The sequence below is a fragment of the Planococcus citri genome, chromosome 3, assembly GCF_950023065.1.
Source record: "Planococcus citri chromosome 3, ihPlaCitr1.1, whole genome shotgun sequence".
In the NCBI taxonomy this organism is placed as follows: Eukaryota; Metazoa; Arthropoda; class Insecta; order Hemiptera; family Pseudococcidae; genus Planococcus; species Planococcus citri.
The window spans coordinates 83,176,427-83,191,311 of record NC_088679.1 but is presented as its reverse complement, the minus strand read 5'-3'; the positions used below and the strand labels follow the sequence as shown (position 1 = coordinate 83,191,311).

Genomic DNA, 14,885 nt, shown 5'->3' with positions numbered 1-14,885 from the left:
GGAAGAAGCCACACCCTTGTGACAGGCCACACCCTTAGTGCTGGGACCAATCAGGAGAGAGACCACACCCAACTTGGACCTATAACTAGATCTCAATCAAGAAGGAACCCTCAGTGGTGAACACTGCTCTGAAGAAGCTAGATGTAATTCTTGCGAAATATTAGCAAAATTTATTTTTGTAATCCGGCCTAATACCCGTTAATAAAGTTTTTAAAACAAACAATGAGTGGCCGTATTAGTTTCAAAACCCTTATAACCAACCTCTACGGGGAGGTTATTGCACACAAGTGCAGAAAACTGGACCAGACAAGGCAGAAATGCCAAACCCTCGGATGTGACCTTGCATTCCTGAAGAAATGCAGAGACAACAACTTGCTTCCCAAGTTTACAAGGACAAGACAGACAATCAAAACCATGAAAGCTCAGAGGATATACCTTAGAGCTTCTAAGGCTATTCTCAGAGAAAGGATTGGTTTTGTGAAGAAAGAACTATTCCATAAACAACAACTATGCAGATCTCTGGAATGGGAATTGGAAACAGAACTCAACCAAGAGACCTGGAACACCCTGGACAATATCACTAGACAACAATCAGCAAGAATAAAGGAAAGAAAACAGAAAACACATGACAAGAAATTCCAAACTCTGTTACAAGAGGAAGGAAACACATCACAGAACAAACATCCACAACTGCAACAACAGCAAACTGTCCACAACCTGAGTGACAAACCAATAGCAACAAATGCCCTCAAGGCTTTGGAGAAAGGCTTGAACTTTGCCATTGCCCCTTCCTACATTCCAACTGAAGAAATCATAACTGGAGTAGAAGCCACAATCAGAACTCTTCCAGAAGAAGAAGCAGAAGAAATCCGCCAACAGACTGTACACATACTGAAGAAATCAAAACCACCAAAGGCTAACCTAACCAAAGAGGAACAGACAGCTCTGAAAGAACTGACCAAAAACAAAGACATCATTGTGACTAGAGCAGACAAAGGCAATGCCACAGTTATCATGAACAAAGTGGACTACAACAACAAAATCCAACAACTACTCAATGATCAGACTTACCAGAAGGCCAAAAGGAACCCAACTACAAGATTCGAAAATGCAACCAAGAAATTGATAAATGAATCCACCAGCATTGATGCCAAAACAAAAAAGTGGATAACCCCCCAGGACTCCAGAGTTCCAAAACTCTATGGACTGCCAAAGATCCACAAAAAAGATGTACCACTGAGACCTATTGTATCCAGTATCAATGGACCAACTTACAACCTGGCCAAATATCTGTCCAAAGAGCTATCCCCTCATGTGGGCAACACCACCAGCTTTGTGAAGAACACAGCAGACTTTGTTGAGAAAACAAAAGACATCATCACTGAGGAAGGAGACATTCTAGTCAGCTTTGATGTGGAGTCCTTGTTCACCAAAGTACCCCTGAAGGAAACCCTGGAATACCTGGAGGAGTTGTTCCCTAATGATTTGGCCAAACTCTTTGACCACTGCCTGAAAGCCAGCTATTTCCTATACAATGGAGAATTCTATGAACAAAAAGATGGAGTAGCTATGGGCTCACCTCTCTCCCCCAAAGTGGCAAACTTCTACATGGAAAAGTTTGAGGAAAAAGCCTTGGAGACAGCAACCTTGAAACCAAAGATCTGGCTAAGATATGTGGATGATGTGTTTGCTATTTGGCAACACGGAAGAGACAAACTGCAAGAATTCATACAACACCTGAACAGCATTCATCTAGCCATAAAATTCACTGTAGAAGAGGAAAAAAACAATGAGCTTGCCTTCCTAGATGTTAAACTACACAGAGAAACTGGGAAGAAACTGCAGCACAATGTATACAGGAAGCCTACACACACCAACAAATACATAAGGGCAGATTCCCACCACCATCCTGCACAGAAGAAAGGAGTAATCCACACTCTAGCCAAACGTGCCAGGATAGTATGCCATGAAGAAAACCTAGAACAAGAACTGGAGGAACTAACTACCATTTTCCAAGAAAACGGATACAACAAACAGCTGATCAAATCAATAATCAGAAAAACTGGGGAAGAAAGAGTACCTAAGGAGGAACCTGAAGAAAAAGAAAAGATTGTGATAATGCCATATGTCCAAAACACCACAGACAGGATTGGAAAGCTGCTCAGGAAACATAACATAAAACCAGTGTTCAAACCTCTCAAAACCATCAAAGACACAATCCCCTCAACAAAGGACAAAGTCCCCTTGGAAACAGAAGGAGTATACAAAATAACCTGTGGATGTGGAAAACACTATGTTGGGCAAACTGGAAGACAGATAAAAACAAGGATAAAGGAACATGAAAGTGACACAAGGCATGCAAGGGTGAAGAAGTCAGCTGTGGCTGAACATTCAGCAGAATGCCAAAAGACAGTGGACTTCACCAAAGCCAAAGTATTGTCAAGAGAAACAAGGTGGACTGGCCGGATGGTGAGAGAAAGCATCGAAATCTACAAGCATGGCAACAATTTCAACAGAGAAGATGGTTTCACCCTACCAAGAGCATGGAAGCCTATACTCCAAAAAAGACAAATCTCAAAAAGCTACCAGGCTGAAAATTGGGAAGAAAACCTCAATCAAGGACACACCCAGGAAATGGGACAAAGACAGGACAACACCCTAGACTCTCACTCAGAGGACCACACCCAACACAATGAGGAAAGAAGCCACACCCTTGTGACAGGCCACACCCTTAGTGCTGGGACCAATCAGGAGAGAGACCACACCCAACTTGGACCTATAACTAGATCTCAATCAAGAAGGAACCCTCAGTGGTGAACACTGCTCTGAAGAAGCTAGATGTAATTCTTGCGAAATATTAGCAAAATTTATTTTTGTAATCCGGCCTAATACCCGTTAATAAAGTTTTTAAAACAAACAATGAGTGGCCGTATTAGTTTCAAAACCCTTATAACATTTCAAGTTTCAAAAATCCGCTGGTGGCTGCAGAATTGCTCGAAACAGTTTGAAATTGTTTTCAATCGAATTGACATGTCCAAAATAAGGTACTTGTATGCCAAATTTCAGTTCGCTAGATCAATTTGATAGCATTTTGATTTGTTTTCTCATTTTGGCTTGATTTTGATTTTCAAAAATTCACCAAAAAGTATCGGCGGGGGGGGGGGGTGCAATTACATACTTCATATATGCCATATGCCGGACTATCGGCCCTAAACATAATCTACCATTTCCTCATTTTTCATCGAAGTATGTAGAATAATAATTGCTCACCCGCGTAAGTAAAATGAAAAGATATTATTTTAACCTCGAATCGATTATTTTTTTCTTTCACTTCTCTGGGTTTCTATACAAAAAAAAAAAAAAAAAAAAAAAAAAAATGCGAGTGTCGAGATTTCAAAAAATTTAAAATTAAATAAAACCCTGTTCGAGAAGATTTAATGCGAAAACCTCCTGGAATACTTGGGTGTTATAAGTCTGCGGTGAAGCGAGTACCTTTTGATGGCAAACACACATAGGCAGTACGCTACACGCGAGGCTTCTTGGTGTGAATTTGTCGGTACGAGTACTTTTTCTTACTTTGTCAGAAGTCGACCAGTCTGCCGTTCAGGCGTTCACCTATACGAGTATGCTGGTACATATTTCAGCGAATTTCTCATTAATTCTGACGTGCTCATTTGCGAAGTCTTGGAAGTTAATTTTGTACATTTCCCAAAAAAAATAAACCGCCAAAAAAAGTTTGTTCGGCTAGCAAAAAAAAAAAAAAAAAAAAAAATAGCAAGCTCGCAATTCAAACCTCCGAACAGATGGCGTGATAAAATGAATGGGTGGTAACGTCGAAACGAAATGCATTTTTTCGGCGGCCTTTTTCGATACTGAATTTTTTGTACTACGCTCTACGCTTCGGTCTCGGTATTATTAATGATACGACGAACGTAAATTCACGTTCGTCCAAATGGAAATGCTTTTGTGGCGCTTATACTTTTTTTTTCGGCTAAAAAAAACTTTAAAAGTGTATTCAATTATCAATAATATATGGTCTGCGTATATTTTGGCACTATGGCCAAGAATTGTGACGTCTTCGAAACGTAAAAGGGGAGTTGGAGTTGGAGTTGGAGTTTTTTTTTCGCCATTTCGCCTCGCCACTGAAAATGGAGCAAACGCTAATCCGATAAAAAATATCCGGAATTAGGAGCTCGTTTCGTTAATTGGCTCGAGTGTACAGTGGATGGTATGGCATGGCATGGCATGGCATGGCATGGCTGGATACAGTTTAAAACCTCTTACTACTCGTATACGCTTACGCGTAGAGGCGTAGAGGCGTAGATTCTGTTGTTGGTGGTGTTTCTGCTCACCGCTGCTGCTCGATTCGGTGTAATTATGACGTAGTAATTAGCGTTGCCAAGGCTGTAAACGCGTGTAGCCTGTATACTTACGTATGTATGTACGAGTAGATGTGCTCGCTTCTTGTTATACGACGACTACGACGTTGTTCGTTGGTCTATGGGTATTAGGTATTACCTATCGAGATTCGAGATTAGGTACTCGTATTATTATCCTCAGTTCACCCTATTTGGAGATGTGATGCGAGAAAACCGCAACGAACGCTATAAAGCGAGCAAACTGTACCAAACAACCTCGTAGATCTTCAGCCTTGCCGTGCCGTTGCAACTGACTATTGTTCGCATTTCACTCGTACATACATATGTAGTAGGTACCTGGTAAAAAACCTTCCACACGACGTACCTATGTACTATATATAGGTATAGGTATAGGTATAGGTAGATAGAGGTGCGTATCACATTCCCGGCTTTATTTTTTCACCAAAGTGATCGAGTTGCTTCTCCAGTCGCCGCTAAAGATTTTCACTATATTTTTCAACGCTTACGGGTATCGCGGCGCCGGCGGCGCGGTGGGCTCGAAAATAAGTTGAACTCGCCAGCAGTGGACTAATAGCGTGTTCGCAAGTTGGAGTGCAGCGTGAATTTTGCATTTCCAACTTCACTCGATGACATTTTGTAGAAATTTCAGGATTTAAAAATCTGACGGAGGCTCTAGAATTGCTCGAAGCAATTTGAAGTAGTTTGGCAAATTGGCGAATTGCAGGTTGCTACGTGAATCTGGCGAGATTTTGATTTTTTCCCCTCATTTTTGGCTCGAAGATTTTCAAAAATTCGCCAAAATCCGAAACACGCGCTTTAGCACCTTGAAATGTTGACTGGTGATGAAGTTTTGCATTCTCTTTCGACCTACTCGTAGTTCGGTCCAGTTCAAAAAACTTGGTGCGAAAGTTACATAATAAATATGTACGATTGTACGACGATGTTGGAAAGCAAAATCTGCAAATTCGGCTCACCTGTTAATGAAATAGCCGCCGTTCGCCTCGCCGCGCCGCGCCGCGCCGTTTTCTTAGCAGGCCAATTTTTTTCGGTACGTTGGCTTTAAAATGTTTCCGAGTATGTCCCCTTTGAGAAAAAAGTAGGCCCGAGCCCGGAATGTCGGCGGGGGGGGAGGTGCAATTACTTCGTGCCATATATACGAGTACGACTACCATATGGCAGCCATCAACATTTCGCTCAAAATTTCGAACTCTCAATTATATCCTCCTCCCAAACGCCTGTCTTAAGGTACCATCCTTTCATCAATGCCCACGCGTATGGATTTTTTCATTTTTTTCTAAAATCATAATCACCAACCCCGAGTGCGAAAAGATGGTTGATTTTACTTGAAACGAGCTCTCAGCTGCTGTTTCGCCGCTTACATCGCTCGTCGTCCTCGAAACTCCACACCGCATCCTTTTGTCTAGCTGCTGCTGGCTGCTTTTTTCGCAGTTACTCGTCTGCAAAAAAGAGAAATAACGTGGCCGAATGTCTCGGCCGTTGACATACACAATACACATAGATACTCGTATTACACGAGAAACGCTACACTTGTGACGTGTGTGTGTGTGTGTACTGTAAGTATAAGTACGTCTATCTATGTAATACTCGTATGTATCTACTTGTTGTTGTTCTAGAGTCTCGTAGTTGTAGTTAACTAACTGCAGCCAGCGAATACTCGTACTCGTACTCGTACTCGTATTTAAGCACCGACGAGCAATTAAGCAATAAGCATGCCCGTTGCGCGTCGCGTTGCGGGAGTTTACAAATATTTATGGTTAAAGAGTACCTAACGATAACTCGGCGCTGGCAAAAGATAATTTAACCGAGTTGATAAGACGTTTTGACGACATCTCGACTGCTTTTCTTACTTGTACCTACCCTACCCTACCCTACCCTACCCTACTTACCTACTCTTCTTGCATCGTCCGAAGATGTCAGCCCAAGTGCCAACTCGCCATATTTACTCGTATACGAGACACGAGTAGTTTGGAGATTTCTTCTGCGATGCGGCGGGCGACGACGACCACGATGAGAGTGTCAGTTACAGAATAGCAGCTGAGAACATGCAGTGTGTACAACAAACTACGAGTGAGTCGTGTCGTCGTTTACTCGTATACTGCTGTATAGTACCACCACCAGCACCACCAGCACCACCGCGCCGCCGCCGCCTTGTGTAGTGTGTACGTACAACTCGGCAAATAATTATTTCATCGTACTTGTCATCTGATTTCGTCTACGCGTTGTAAAGTTTGATGGTGGCGGATTCTGCATTTTGCTGAATGAGAATGAGAAATTTATCAAGTACAAATACACGTAATGTAGGTAGAGGTACCGGGATAATGTAGGTTGTAAATGTAGGTACTAGTAGGTACATACATAAGTGTTCGTGGATTAACTCGACCTCTTTCTCTTGCTTCGCTTTCGCTCGTCCTGTCACTTCTTGGCTCGCCATAAAAATAACTCGCGAGTTGATTTTTTTTTCAAATTGCACTTTTTCGGAGACTTCGGCGCTTTTTTACGAGTAAATTTCTTCCAAAATTCCGAATCACTCTCCGAAAGGGCCAAGAATAAACTCGCGCACCTGTAAATTTTCTCGACGCGGCGCTTATTGTTGAGGCGAAATCGTGGGACTGCCGCGGCCGGTTCGAAAATGATTTGATTTCTCGACCAATTGCAAATTTGTAAAGATCAGACGATGTGTTAAAATCGAATCAAATGAAAAAGTTTCGTAATCGTCCTTGAAACAGTTTTTTTGTTGGTCTCGTTCAAATTGCGTAGATACGTACCTAGCTAGGTACCTACTTACGTAATGCTACTTTAAAAAGATTTTCTCGCCAGATTTTTCAGTAAAATCTAAATCTAGGTACCTAAATGAATAAATTTTGAAAGCATCCCTCTCTCACCTCTGAACGTCTTACCTCTTCTCGAATTGAGAATCGTTATCTACTCGTATGTAGGCAAACAGACACACTGGCACGGCATAGTCGGGAAAACTGATCCGAAGCCCTCCCAATGATATTCATTAGTCCGCCGAAAAAACACCAACGTCGATAAAGTTGCCTATACAGTTATACACACGTACTGTTGGCCGTGAAAAAAATGATACGAAATGGGTACGGAGACGGACGGAGGAACGCGAACGCGGACGTGTGACGTTAATAAAATTGCATAACCCGTTTGCCGTAAATATCGAGTTTCGTGATTAGCATGTTTTTGAAGACTACGAAGTACGAAGTGAAAACTCGATCGAGTGTCAGGCAAAATGTGCTCTCGAGAGGTAGAGAGGGGGTACTCCAAAATGGGCGCTGTTTAAGTAAAATCAAAATAGTTGCGAATTTTTGAAAGTGAACTGTTTTTTCTCCGATGTCAAAATGTTTTACCGTTTTCTCAATGAAATAAACGAGTAGATTCTTTTTCTCGCCTTAATAGAGAAATTATTTTTTTTAATGCGTTTCTTACAAAAAAAAATTAGGGGATTGTAAAATTCAAAATTTTTGAAATAGGCTGTACAACTTTTGTTTAATTTAACACGGAATTGCCCGCTAGCGAGGGAAGTACGAGTAATGAGTATAAGTTATACTCAACCGCATTAAAAGAGTACACCAAAATACAATATCGGCGTAATTTCAAGCGCTGAAATTCATTATTTAGATTTTTAGCAGATTCTTGAAAATTAAAATGGCCGAGCCAAAAAAATTAAAATTTGATCAAATTGGCATAAGGGGCTTAAATTTGGTTCGTACCCTATTTCGTACCTCGCGAGTCGATTGGTGGCGGTGTAGGTATAGAGTATAGGTATAGGTACAGCAGGGTGCCCAGAAATATCGTGAACCCCTAACAAAGTTTTCTTCCAAATATTTCGGTTGGTCACGGTGAATGATACGAGTACGCGTAATAATGATAGCGCATGATTGGTTGTTGGACTGAGATAATAACATTCCACCAATCACACGTGTCTATTTCACGTTTCCAACCCATACTTATTTTTGATGAAAAACTTTCTTCGGGGTTCGCGATATTATTGGGCACCCTGTAACTACCTAGCGTTCTTTCAAAAACCGGAAAAACTGAGAATCCGCTGGAACGGTTCGATCCAGTCACCAATCGACTGGCAAGGTCGAAATTATAGGGTTCAAACCAAATTTCAGTGCTTTATACGAGTACGCACCTACTCGTATTAATTTGATCAAATTTTTACTCTTTCGGCTAAATTTGAATTTTCAGCTGCTGAAAGTTTTGCTGGTGACTCTTTTGTTCGATTCAAAAATGTTTGTACCGCGCGGTTTGGATACCTACTTTTCTTGTAGGGTTTTGCGAGTACTTACTGATTTAATTCTACTCGTAGGTACGTGCATTCGATGGGAAAAAAATTTCGCCAAATGACCACGCATTCTCAGTCACGTTGCTCGAACAAAATTGTACCCGCAATCTAAAAGGTGTGCTCGACTCTCGAGTAGAGTAAATTCACCTATAGGCTATAGGTACGAGTAGGTAGGTCTAGGTAGTAGGTACGTTGTTTTCAATTCAAGTGGCGATGGCGATAGCGCGGACGTATATACGAGTATCGTACGTATTTCTCCAATACACGACACAATAAAAGTCGAAAAAAGACACTCGTTCCGTATGTAGGTATGTAGGTACTTACAATTCGTAGGTAGGTATACGGTTATACAGTACACACTACACACTACACGGACACTCGCACACACGATGGGAATGCGAATGCGAATGTTGGGGGAAAAGCATCGCATCTTCAGTCTTCACCGATCTGGAAACATTTCAGCAAACGTTTCTTCCAAGATGAATCAAATTTTTTTTAAAGTGTACCGTTTTGTAAATACCGAAACATCAAAAGTTTAGAAAACAAATAGGAAACAATACTAACGTATAAAGACAAAATTTATAAACGGGAATAAAATGGTAAAAAAAAGCAGAAAAAAACCAAGTTCAAACTAAAAGGATTTAGCATTTGACTGAGGAGGAAAACGTAAGCAAGTGTACTCGTATACTTATTGTGTAGAGCCGAGAGAGATAGAGTGAGACGAAACGCAACGCTCTTTAATGAAATCATCTGAAAGGGTGATTGTATTTTCTTTACATAGGCGAACGAACAAAAGTCTCAGAAATGAAACAAAGAATTCAAAAATCCTCTTGTCCTAGTTCCAACTCATTTTCTCGTCGCGAAATCTAAAAGCGCGCAAACAAAAGGCCGAATCGTTCGCTCTATATTACGTACGAATATACCGCTTTGTTGTTTTATTGTATCGAAAGAGAAATTTTTTGGTTTCCGATAAATTTTTATACGTATACAATATATTTGTACTCGTACTTACTCGTGTACCCACTTCGGCACTCCCACATTTGGCGAATCAGTATATACCCGAAGACGCTGAGCGAGCGGGGGGGGAGGGGAGGTAAGCCAGCGGTAGAATTTCTCACCGTCGCGTCGCGCGTCGTCGTCGTCGTCGTCTCGTTGACTCTGTTTCGCGATCCTGCAACCACCATCGCATTCGCAACCAAATTGTAAAAACGACATTTCCTCGAATCAAAACGTTTTTAATGTTTTGTTTTTCCTTTTCTCGTTTGTCGTTTGTCGTTTGTCGTTTGTCGATTGTCGTACCTACTACCTATACTTGTACCTATTAATTCTAAGGGGTCGGAGGTCGGTGCTCGTTGTTCGAGGATTGCTTTCTTGATCCTTTTTTCCCCTCTCTGCCGATACAATATAAATACGAGAGACCTTTCGTCTGACTGCCACTTCCACTCGACGCGACATGAAGCCATGTGCCACGCTCACTTTTTACCGTACCTTCCTTCCTACTACCAAACAGATCTGGCGCCTGGCGCAGCGTGGCGATGGCGGCACGAATCCACTGTAGGTACTACATACATAGGTACATTTTGTATTTAGACAGTATTTTAACCAAGTACATACATATCGTACCTGTAGACCAACCAGTGTATGAGACTATGAGTGTACCTACATTTGTAAAATTGTTGTTTTTTTATTCTGTTTTATTCGCAGGTTCTCCTAGAATTTGGAAAAATACCAAGGATAGCGGAATTTAGATATGCATTTTTTACAACGAGAAAAATGCTCGCTAAAAACTAAACTACTGGTAGTACAAAACTCTTAAAAACTTAAATGTATCTAGAGTGTACCATAATTTGCCAAGTTGGAATTTTCCTTCTCCAACCCACCAAAGTTGTTTCCTCGAATGAGAAAATATATTTTTTTTTTTTTCATCCATCAACTCCGAGCAGAATACGCCCAAACGGGACTCTTTTCGCTACGTTTATGGGGGCACGCTAATTTTCGAATGTTGTAAGTCCATAATTTTTTGTACCCTTCCTCGCCACAAACAACCAAACAGAATTTATTTTCGCCTTATCTATTTCAAAAATCCTTTTTGTGTTCCAAAAGTTCTGTTTTTTTTTTGCCAAACTCGCTTGTAAGGTTCTGTTTTTTTTCCTGTCAAATTTGCCCGAATGAAAAAGTGCCAATTTTTGGCAAAATGGTCGATAATTTTCCATTTTTGGCAAAATTGTCAAAAAAATTCCCTTTTTTTTGTCAAAATTGTCAGAGAGACTCGATTTTTGGTGAGATGACGAAAAGTTGTAACGTTTTTTTTGTCAAAATTCTCGGCAAGTAATACGAGTATTTTGATGAACTGCTCGAATGATCCTAATTTTTGCCAAAATTGATGAAAAATTTTCGCTTTTCTGCCAAAACGTCCAAAAAGCATTGATTTTTGCCAACTTGCCTGAAAAATCCTTGTTTTTGTTTCAAAGTTTGCCAATCAAAAGTACTGTTTCTTACATAATTGCCTAAGGAACTTGTTTGTTTCGTCAAATTTCATTTTCTTCCGAATTCTTCTATTTTTTTTCTTTTTTCAGTTTTTGCGGTAATTTTTCGACATTTTAGAAATTTATTTTTAGGGGCACTGGATTACGATTTTGAAAAAAAATAAACACGAAAATCTTAATTTTTTTCATTCGAAACATCGAACAATATTTCTGATGAGAATGGGCCATTAAGGATTGGAAGGGGGAAAAACGTAAAAATGTGAATTTTCCAGATTTATTTATATTTTGAGAACTGGGAAAGGGAGAAAGGGGCTTCCTGACCCGACTAAAATTTGTCTCATGAAACCCGACTAGTGTGGCGAAAATGAATCATCTATACTGTAGATATAATTATACTGCATGATGTAGACGTAGAGTAGCCTACTATACTCAACTTGATTCGGTCATTTCGAAAACCCCATAAGTCGCAGATTTTGCGTTTTTCACTTTTTTTTACGATTCTGATAGGATGTGGCGAGCTCTATTGGATGGCCATCGAACTACTTTTGGTGAGGCTCATTTTCCCGCTAAATCGTGCTTAGTCATTTTTAAAACGCCGTAAGTCCGGACTTACGGCGTTTTAAAAATGATTTGGTGTCAAAGCATCGTCCGTATTATTAAGTATTTTTTCGAAGTTATTATTCGAGTTTTTGTACTTTTTTATTTTTTTATTTTTTTTTCAATAAAACATTTTTCTTTTTGTAAAACAGTCAAAAAACTATTTCCAAGTGAACTGTTTTCAGTCCCTTCATTGAATTTCATCATTTAGAAAGGTTTAAAAGCTTTTTAGGTCCTTCAGATGAAATTTTAAACAAGATTCAGTTACAAAAATATCAGTAATTTCTACAACCCCATAAGTCCGCGCACTTCAAGGCGTATTATAGCGATGATGGCAAAATTTTTGAAATCCAAATTTGACCCAAAATATGTTTTTTTGTGTGCCTTTTGCATTTTTGATATCGGTTTTCACTTTAACGCGTAAGAATTTGGTTGAAACAGTTTTTTGTCTCTCCTGAAAAATTTAGGGCTTCGGACTTACGGGGCTTTAGAAATGACCGAATGACGAAAATTCTTGCGATACTCGTACTCGTACTCGTATTTGCGGAGCACCTATCGTAGGTAGTGCCGTAGTGGACTAGCGGGTCTGGGTATACCAACCAACAAGTGAATATAGCAATGTAGAGCTGAAAATTGGCGAAATTCCAAACATATTAGCTATCGAGTGGCGTTAATTGCTTTGGCATAGTACGAGTACCTACCTATTCGGCTCATTCCAAACCATGGGTGTTCTTTTTACCTATAATACCTATCACAATCAACAAGGTGAAATTTAATTAAATTGATACATTTATAAAGTATAGGTAGTAGATGTTGGCCGGCCGTGTTAGTTGATATACTCGTATGTACTCGTATTCGTATAAAATCTATGACCTAGATAAAAAAAAGAGTGAAAATGGTTCTTTTGAAAGGTGACTCCTGTAAGTATAGGTGATACTCGAACGCTTGCCTATGCCTATCTACGATACGTTCGTGTCATCGTGTGCATTGTATGTACATAGATTTGTAGACAGGCAGATTGGTCGAAAAACTCGTACCTCTACCTACCTACCTACGAGTAGGTACGAGTAATTCAAAACGAGCAGAAAATCGCTAAAAAATTAGAGCTGTGCTCGATTCGAGTGAATAGTATGTACGTCGAGTATTCGCGAAAGGTACTTTGGAGATGTACGTAAGTACGTATATTAGGTACTAGGTACATTATAACTACTTGCTCGTACTCGTTCGTACTCGTACTCGTATTGTAAGATGCTGATAATTTTATAAAAACATCGCCTCGCGTCTGTGTATAGGTAGTAGGTATGTGTGATGTGATGCGATGTGATGTAGGTAAGTCTCATACTCGACGCATCTCGTATTCCGGATAAATTTAAATAAATGTCAACAAAACTGAGCAACACGAGTGCAAAGAGCACGAATTTGCGAAATTACCTACTCGTACAATAACCGCGGCGCGGCGACACGTCAACATTTAGTTATAAAATAATATCATTTCGAGTATCTAATAAAAAAAACTCGCCGAGGCTTATTTTCTCAACTCGACGAGTTTGAGTTTTTTTTTTTTTTTATTATTATTCTTATTTTATTATTTCGCCTCGGTAATATGTAGAATGTTACAACTTCTCGACGTGTACGTCGCGTCGTGTCGCGTCGTGTCGTACAGTGAGCAGTGAGCAGTGAGCAGTGAGCATTGAGCAATGAGCCTACTTGACGAAGACGACGAAGACGAGGACGACGAATTGCAGTGCATAAAAAAAATATATCTATATTTACGTTGTAGGTATTCAATTTTTAACGACGTTTTACAAAATAACCTTATAAAAAAATTGCATAACGAAAAAAAAACCAAGCCGACGCGTGTAAGTCTAAGTTTTATATCGAGTTATTATTCGTCGTGAGCTTTTACATTCGTTTTCTTTATAGTACCACCACCAGCAAGTACTCGGTGTAGGTATATAGTATAGTACCTACCTAGCGAGACTTCAACTACTTACCTACCTACCTACCTACCTACCAACGACGACTACGGAGTAAAAACGAATCAAAAGTTCTTTTTACCTACTCTCTGCCTACAGCTTTGTCGATTACTTGCTCGCTTACCATCCACCATCGTTACGTCGAAGACCCTTTCACGTTCACGCTTTGTACTCGTATACATGTATAGGTAATAGGTAGGTATGTAGTACGTAGACGTACGACGTACCTCTAGCTTATACTCGTACGAGTAAATAACCTACACTACGAGTACACGTTGCCAATGCGAAAAAATATCAAATTTCTAAGGCTGCGGCTTCTCTTTTGAAAAATCTCATTTCCTATTTCACGGGTACTTGGAATAGGTATGACGGTATGAGCGTTGTGCGTTGTACTCGTATACAAAACTCGCCACGTCTACCGACGCGACGCGACGATGAAACAGAATTTTCGAAAATTTCAATTTTATCGCCTCGCCGAGAGAAATTTTCTCGTGCAGCTGAACGAAACGCTATACGAGTAAAATTGTTTTACTCGTTGATTGGTCTGTTTATATACTCGTACTCGTACTCGTAGCTAACGAAAAAGTCAAAGGAAATATTGCCTCGCCTCGTCGAAATAGAAAAGAACGAAATAGGCAAAAAGGCAAAAAAGAAATTGCGAATCGAACTCTCGCTACACTACAAGTTCACTTTTTGCAACAACTAGCGTCGTCGTTGTACTCGTAGGTAGGCAAGTACGAGTACTTATACATACGAGTACATACATAGGTAGGTATGGAGCATTTTTTTCGCCATAACCATTTCGCGGGCTTGAAATGAGACGAGGATGAAAGGTTCGAGTCAATTTTAGAATCGTTTATCAAAAATAAACGGTATTTTTATCAGCTCGCTTAAAAGAGTTCCTTCTAATACATATAATTACATTGACACGTCTGATGGTATAAGGGTACCTAGGGTTATTGGAGAGAAATTATTCGGAATTTTTTCTATTTTCTCAGGTATCCCAATAATGATTTTCAAAAGTTCAAATCTATCCGGAGAGAGGTCTCAAAAAGTCATTTTTACATTTTTTTAAAACGATTTTCATTTGTCACAATGGCCTGAAAATGGCCAAGTTATTCGACAA

General features: G+C 40.0%; 1 protein-coding gene across 1 annotated transcript; it reads left to right on the top strand.

Annotated features, from left to right (window-relative positions):
* The first annotated feature begins 414 nt into the window (after positions 1 to 414).
* Positions 415 to 10,448, top strand: LOC135840674 (uncharacterized). The gene is made up of 2 exons (XM_065357300.1): positions 415 to 2,275; positions 10,405 to 10,448. The coding sequence occupies exons 1-2, from the start codon at positions 415 to 417 to the stop codon at positions 10,446 to 10,448; spliced, it is 1,905 nt and encodes a 634-aa protein (XP_065213372.1).
* Positions 10,449 to 14,885: the final 4,437 nt, after the last annotated feature.

Coding starts and splice junctions, on each gene's coding strand:
- LOC135840674 (XM_065357300.1), top strand. CDS start 415: ATGAAAGCTCAGAGGATATACCTTAGAGCTTCTAAGGCTATTCTCAGA. Junction 2,276..10,404: donor AGGAGTATACAAAATAACCT/GTGGATGTGGAA, acceptor TTTTATTCGCAG/GTTCTCCTAGAATTTGGAAA.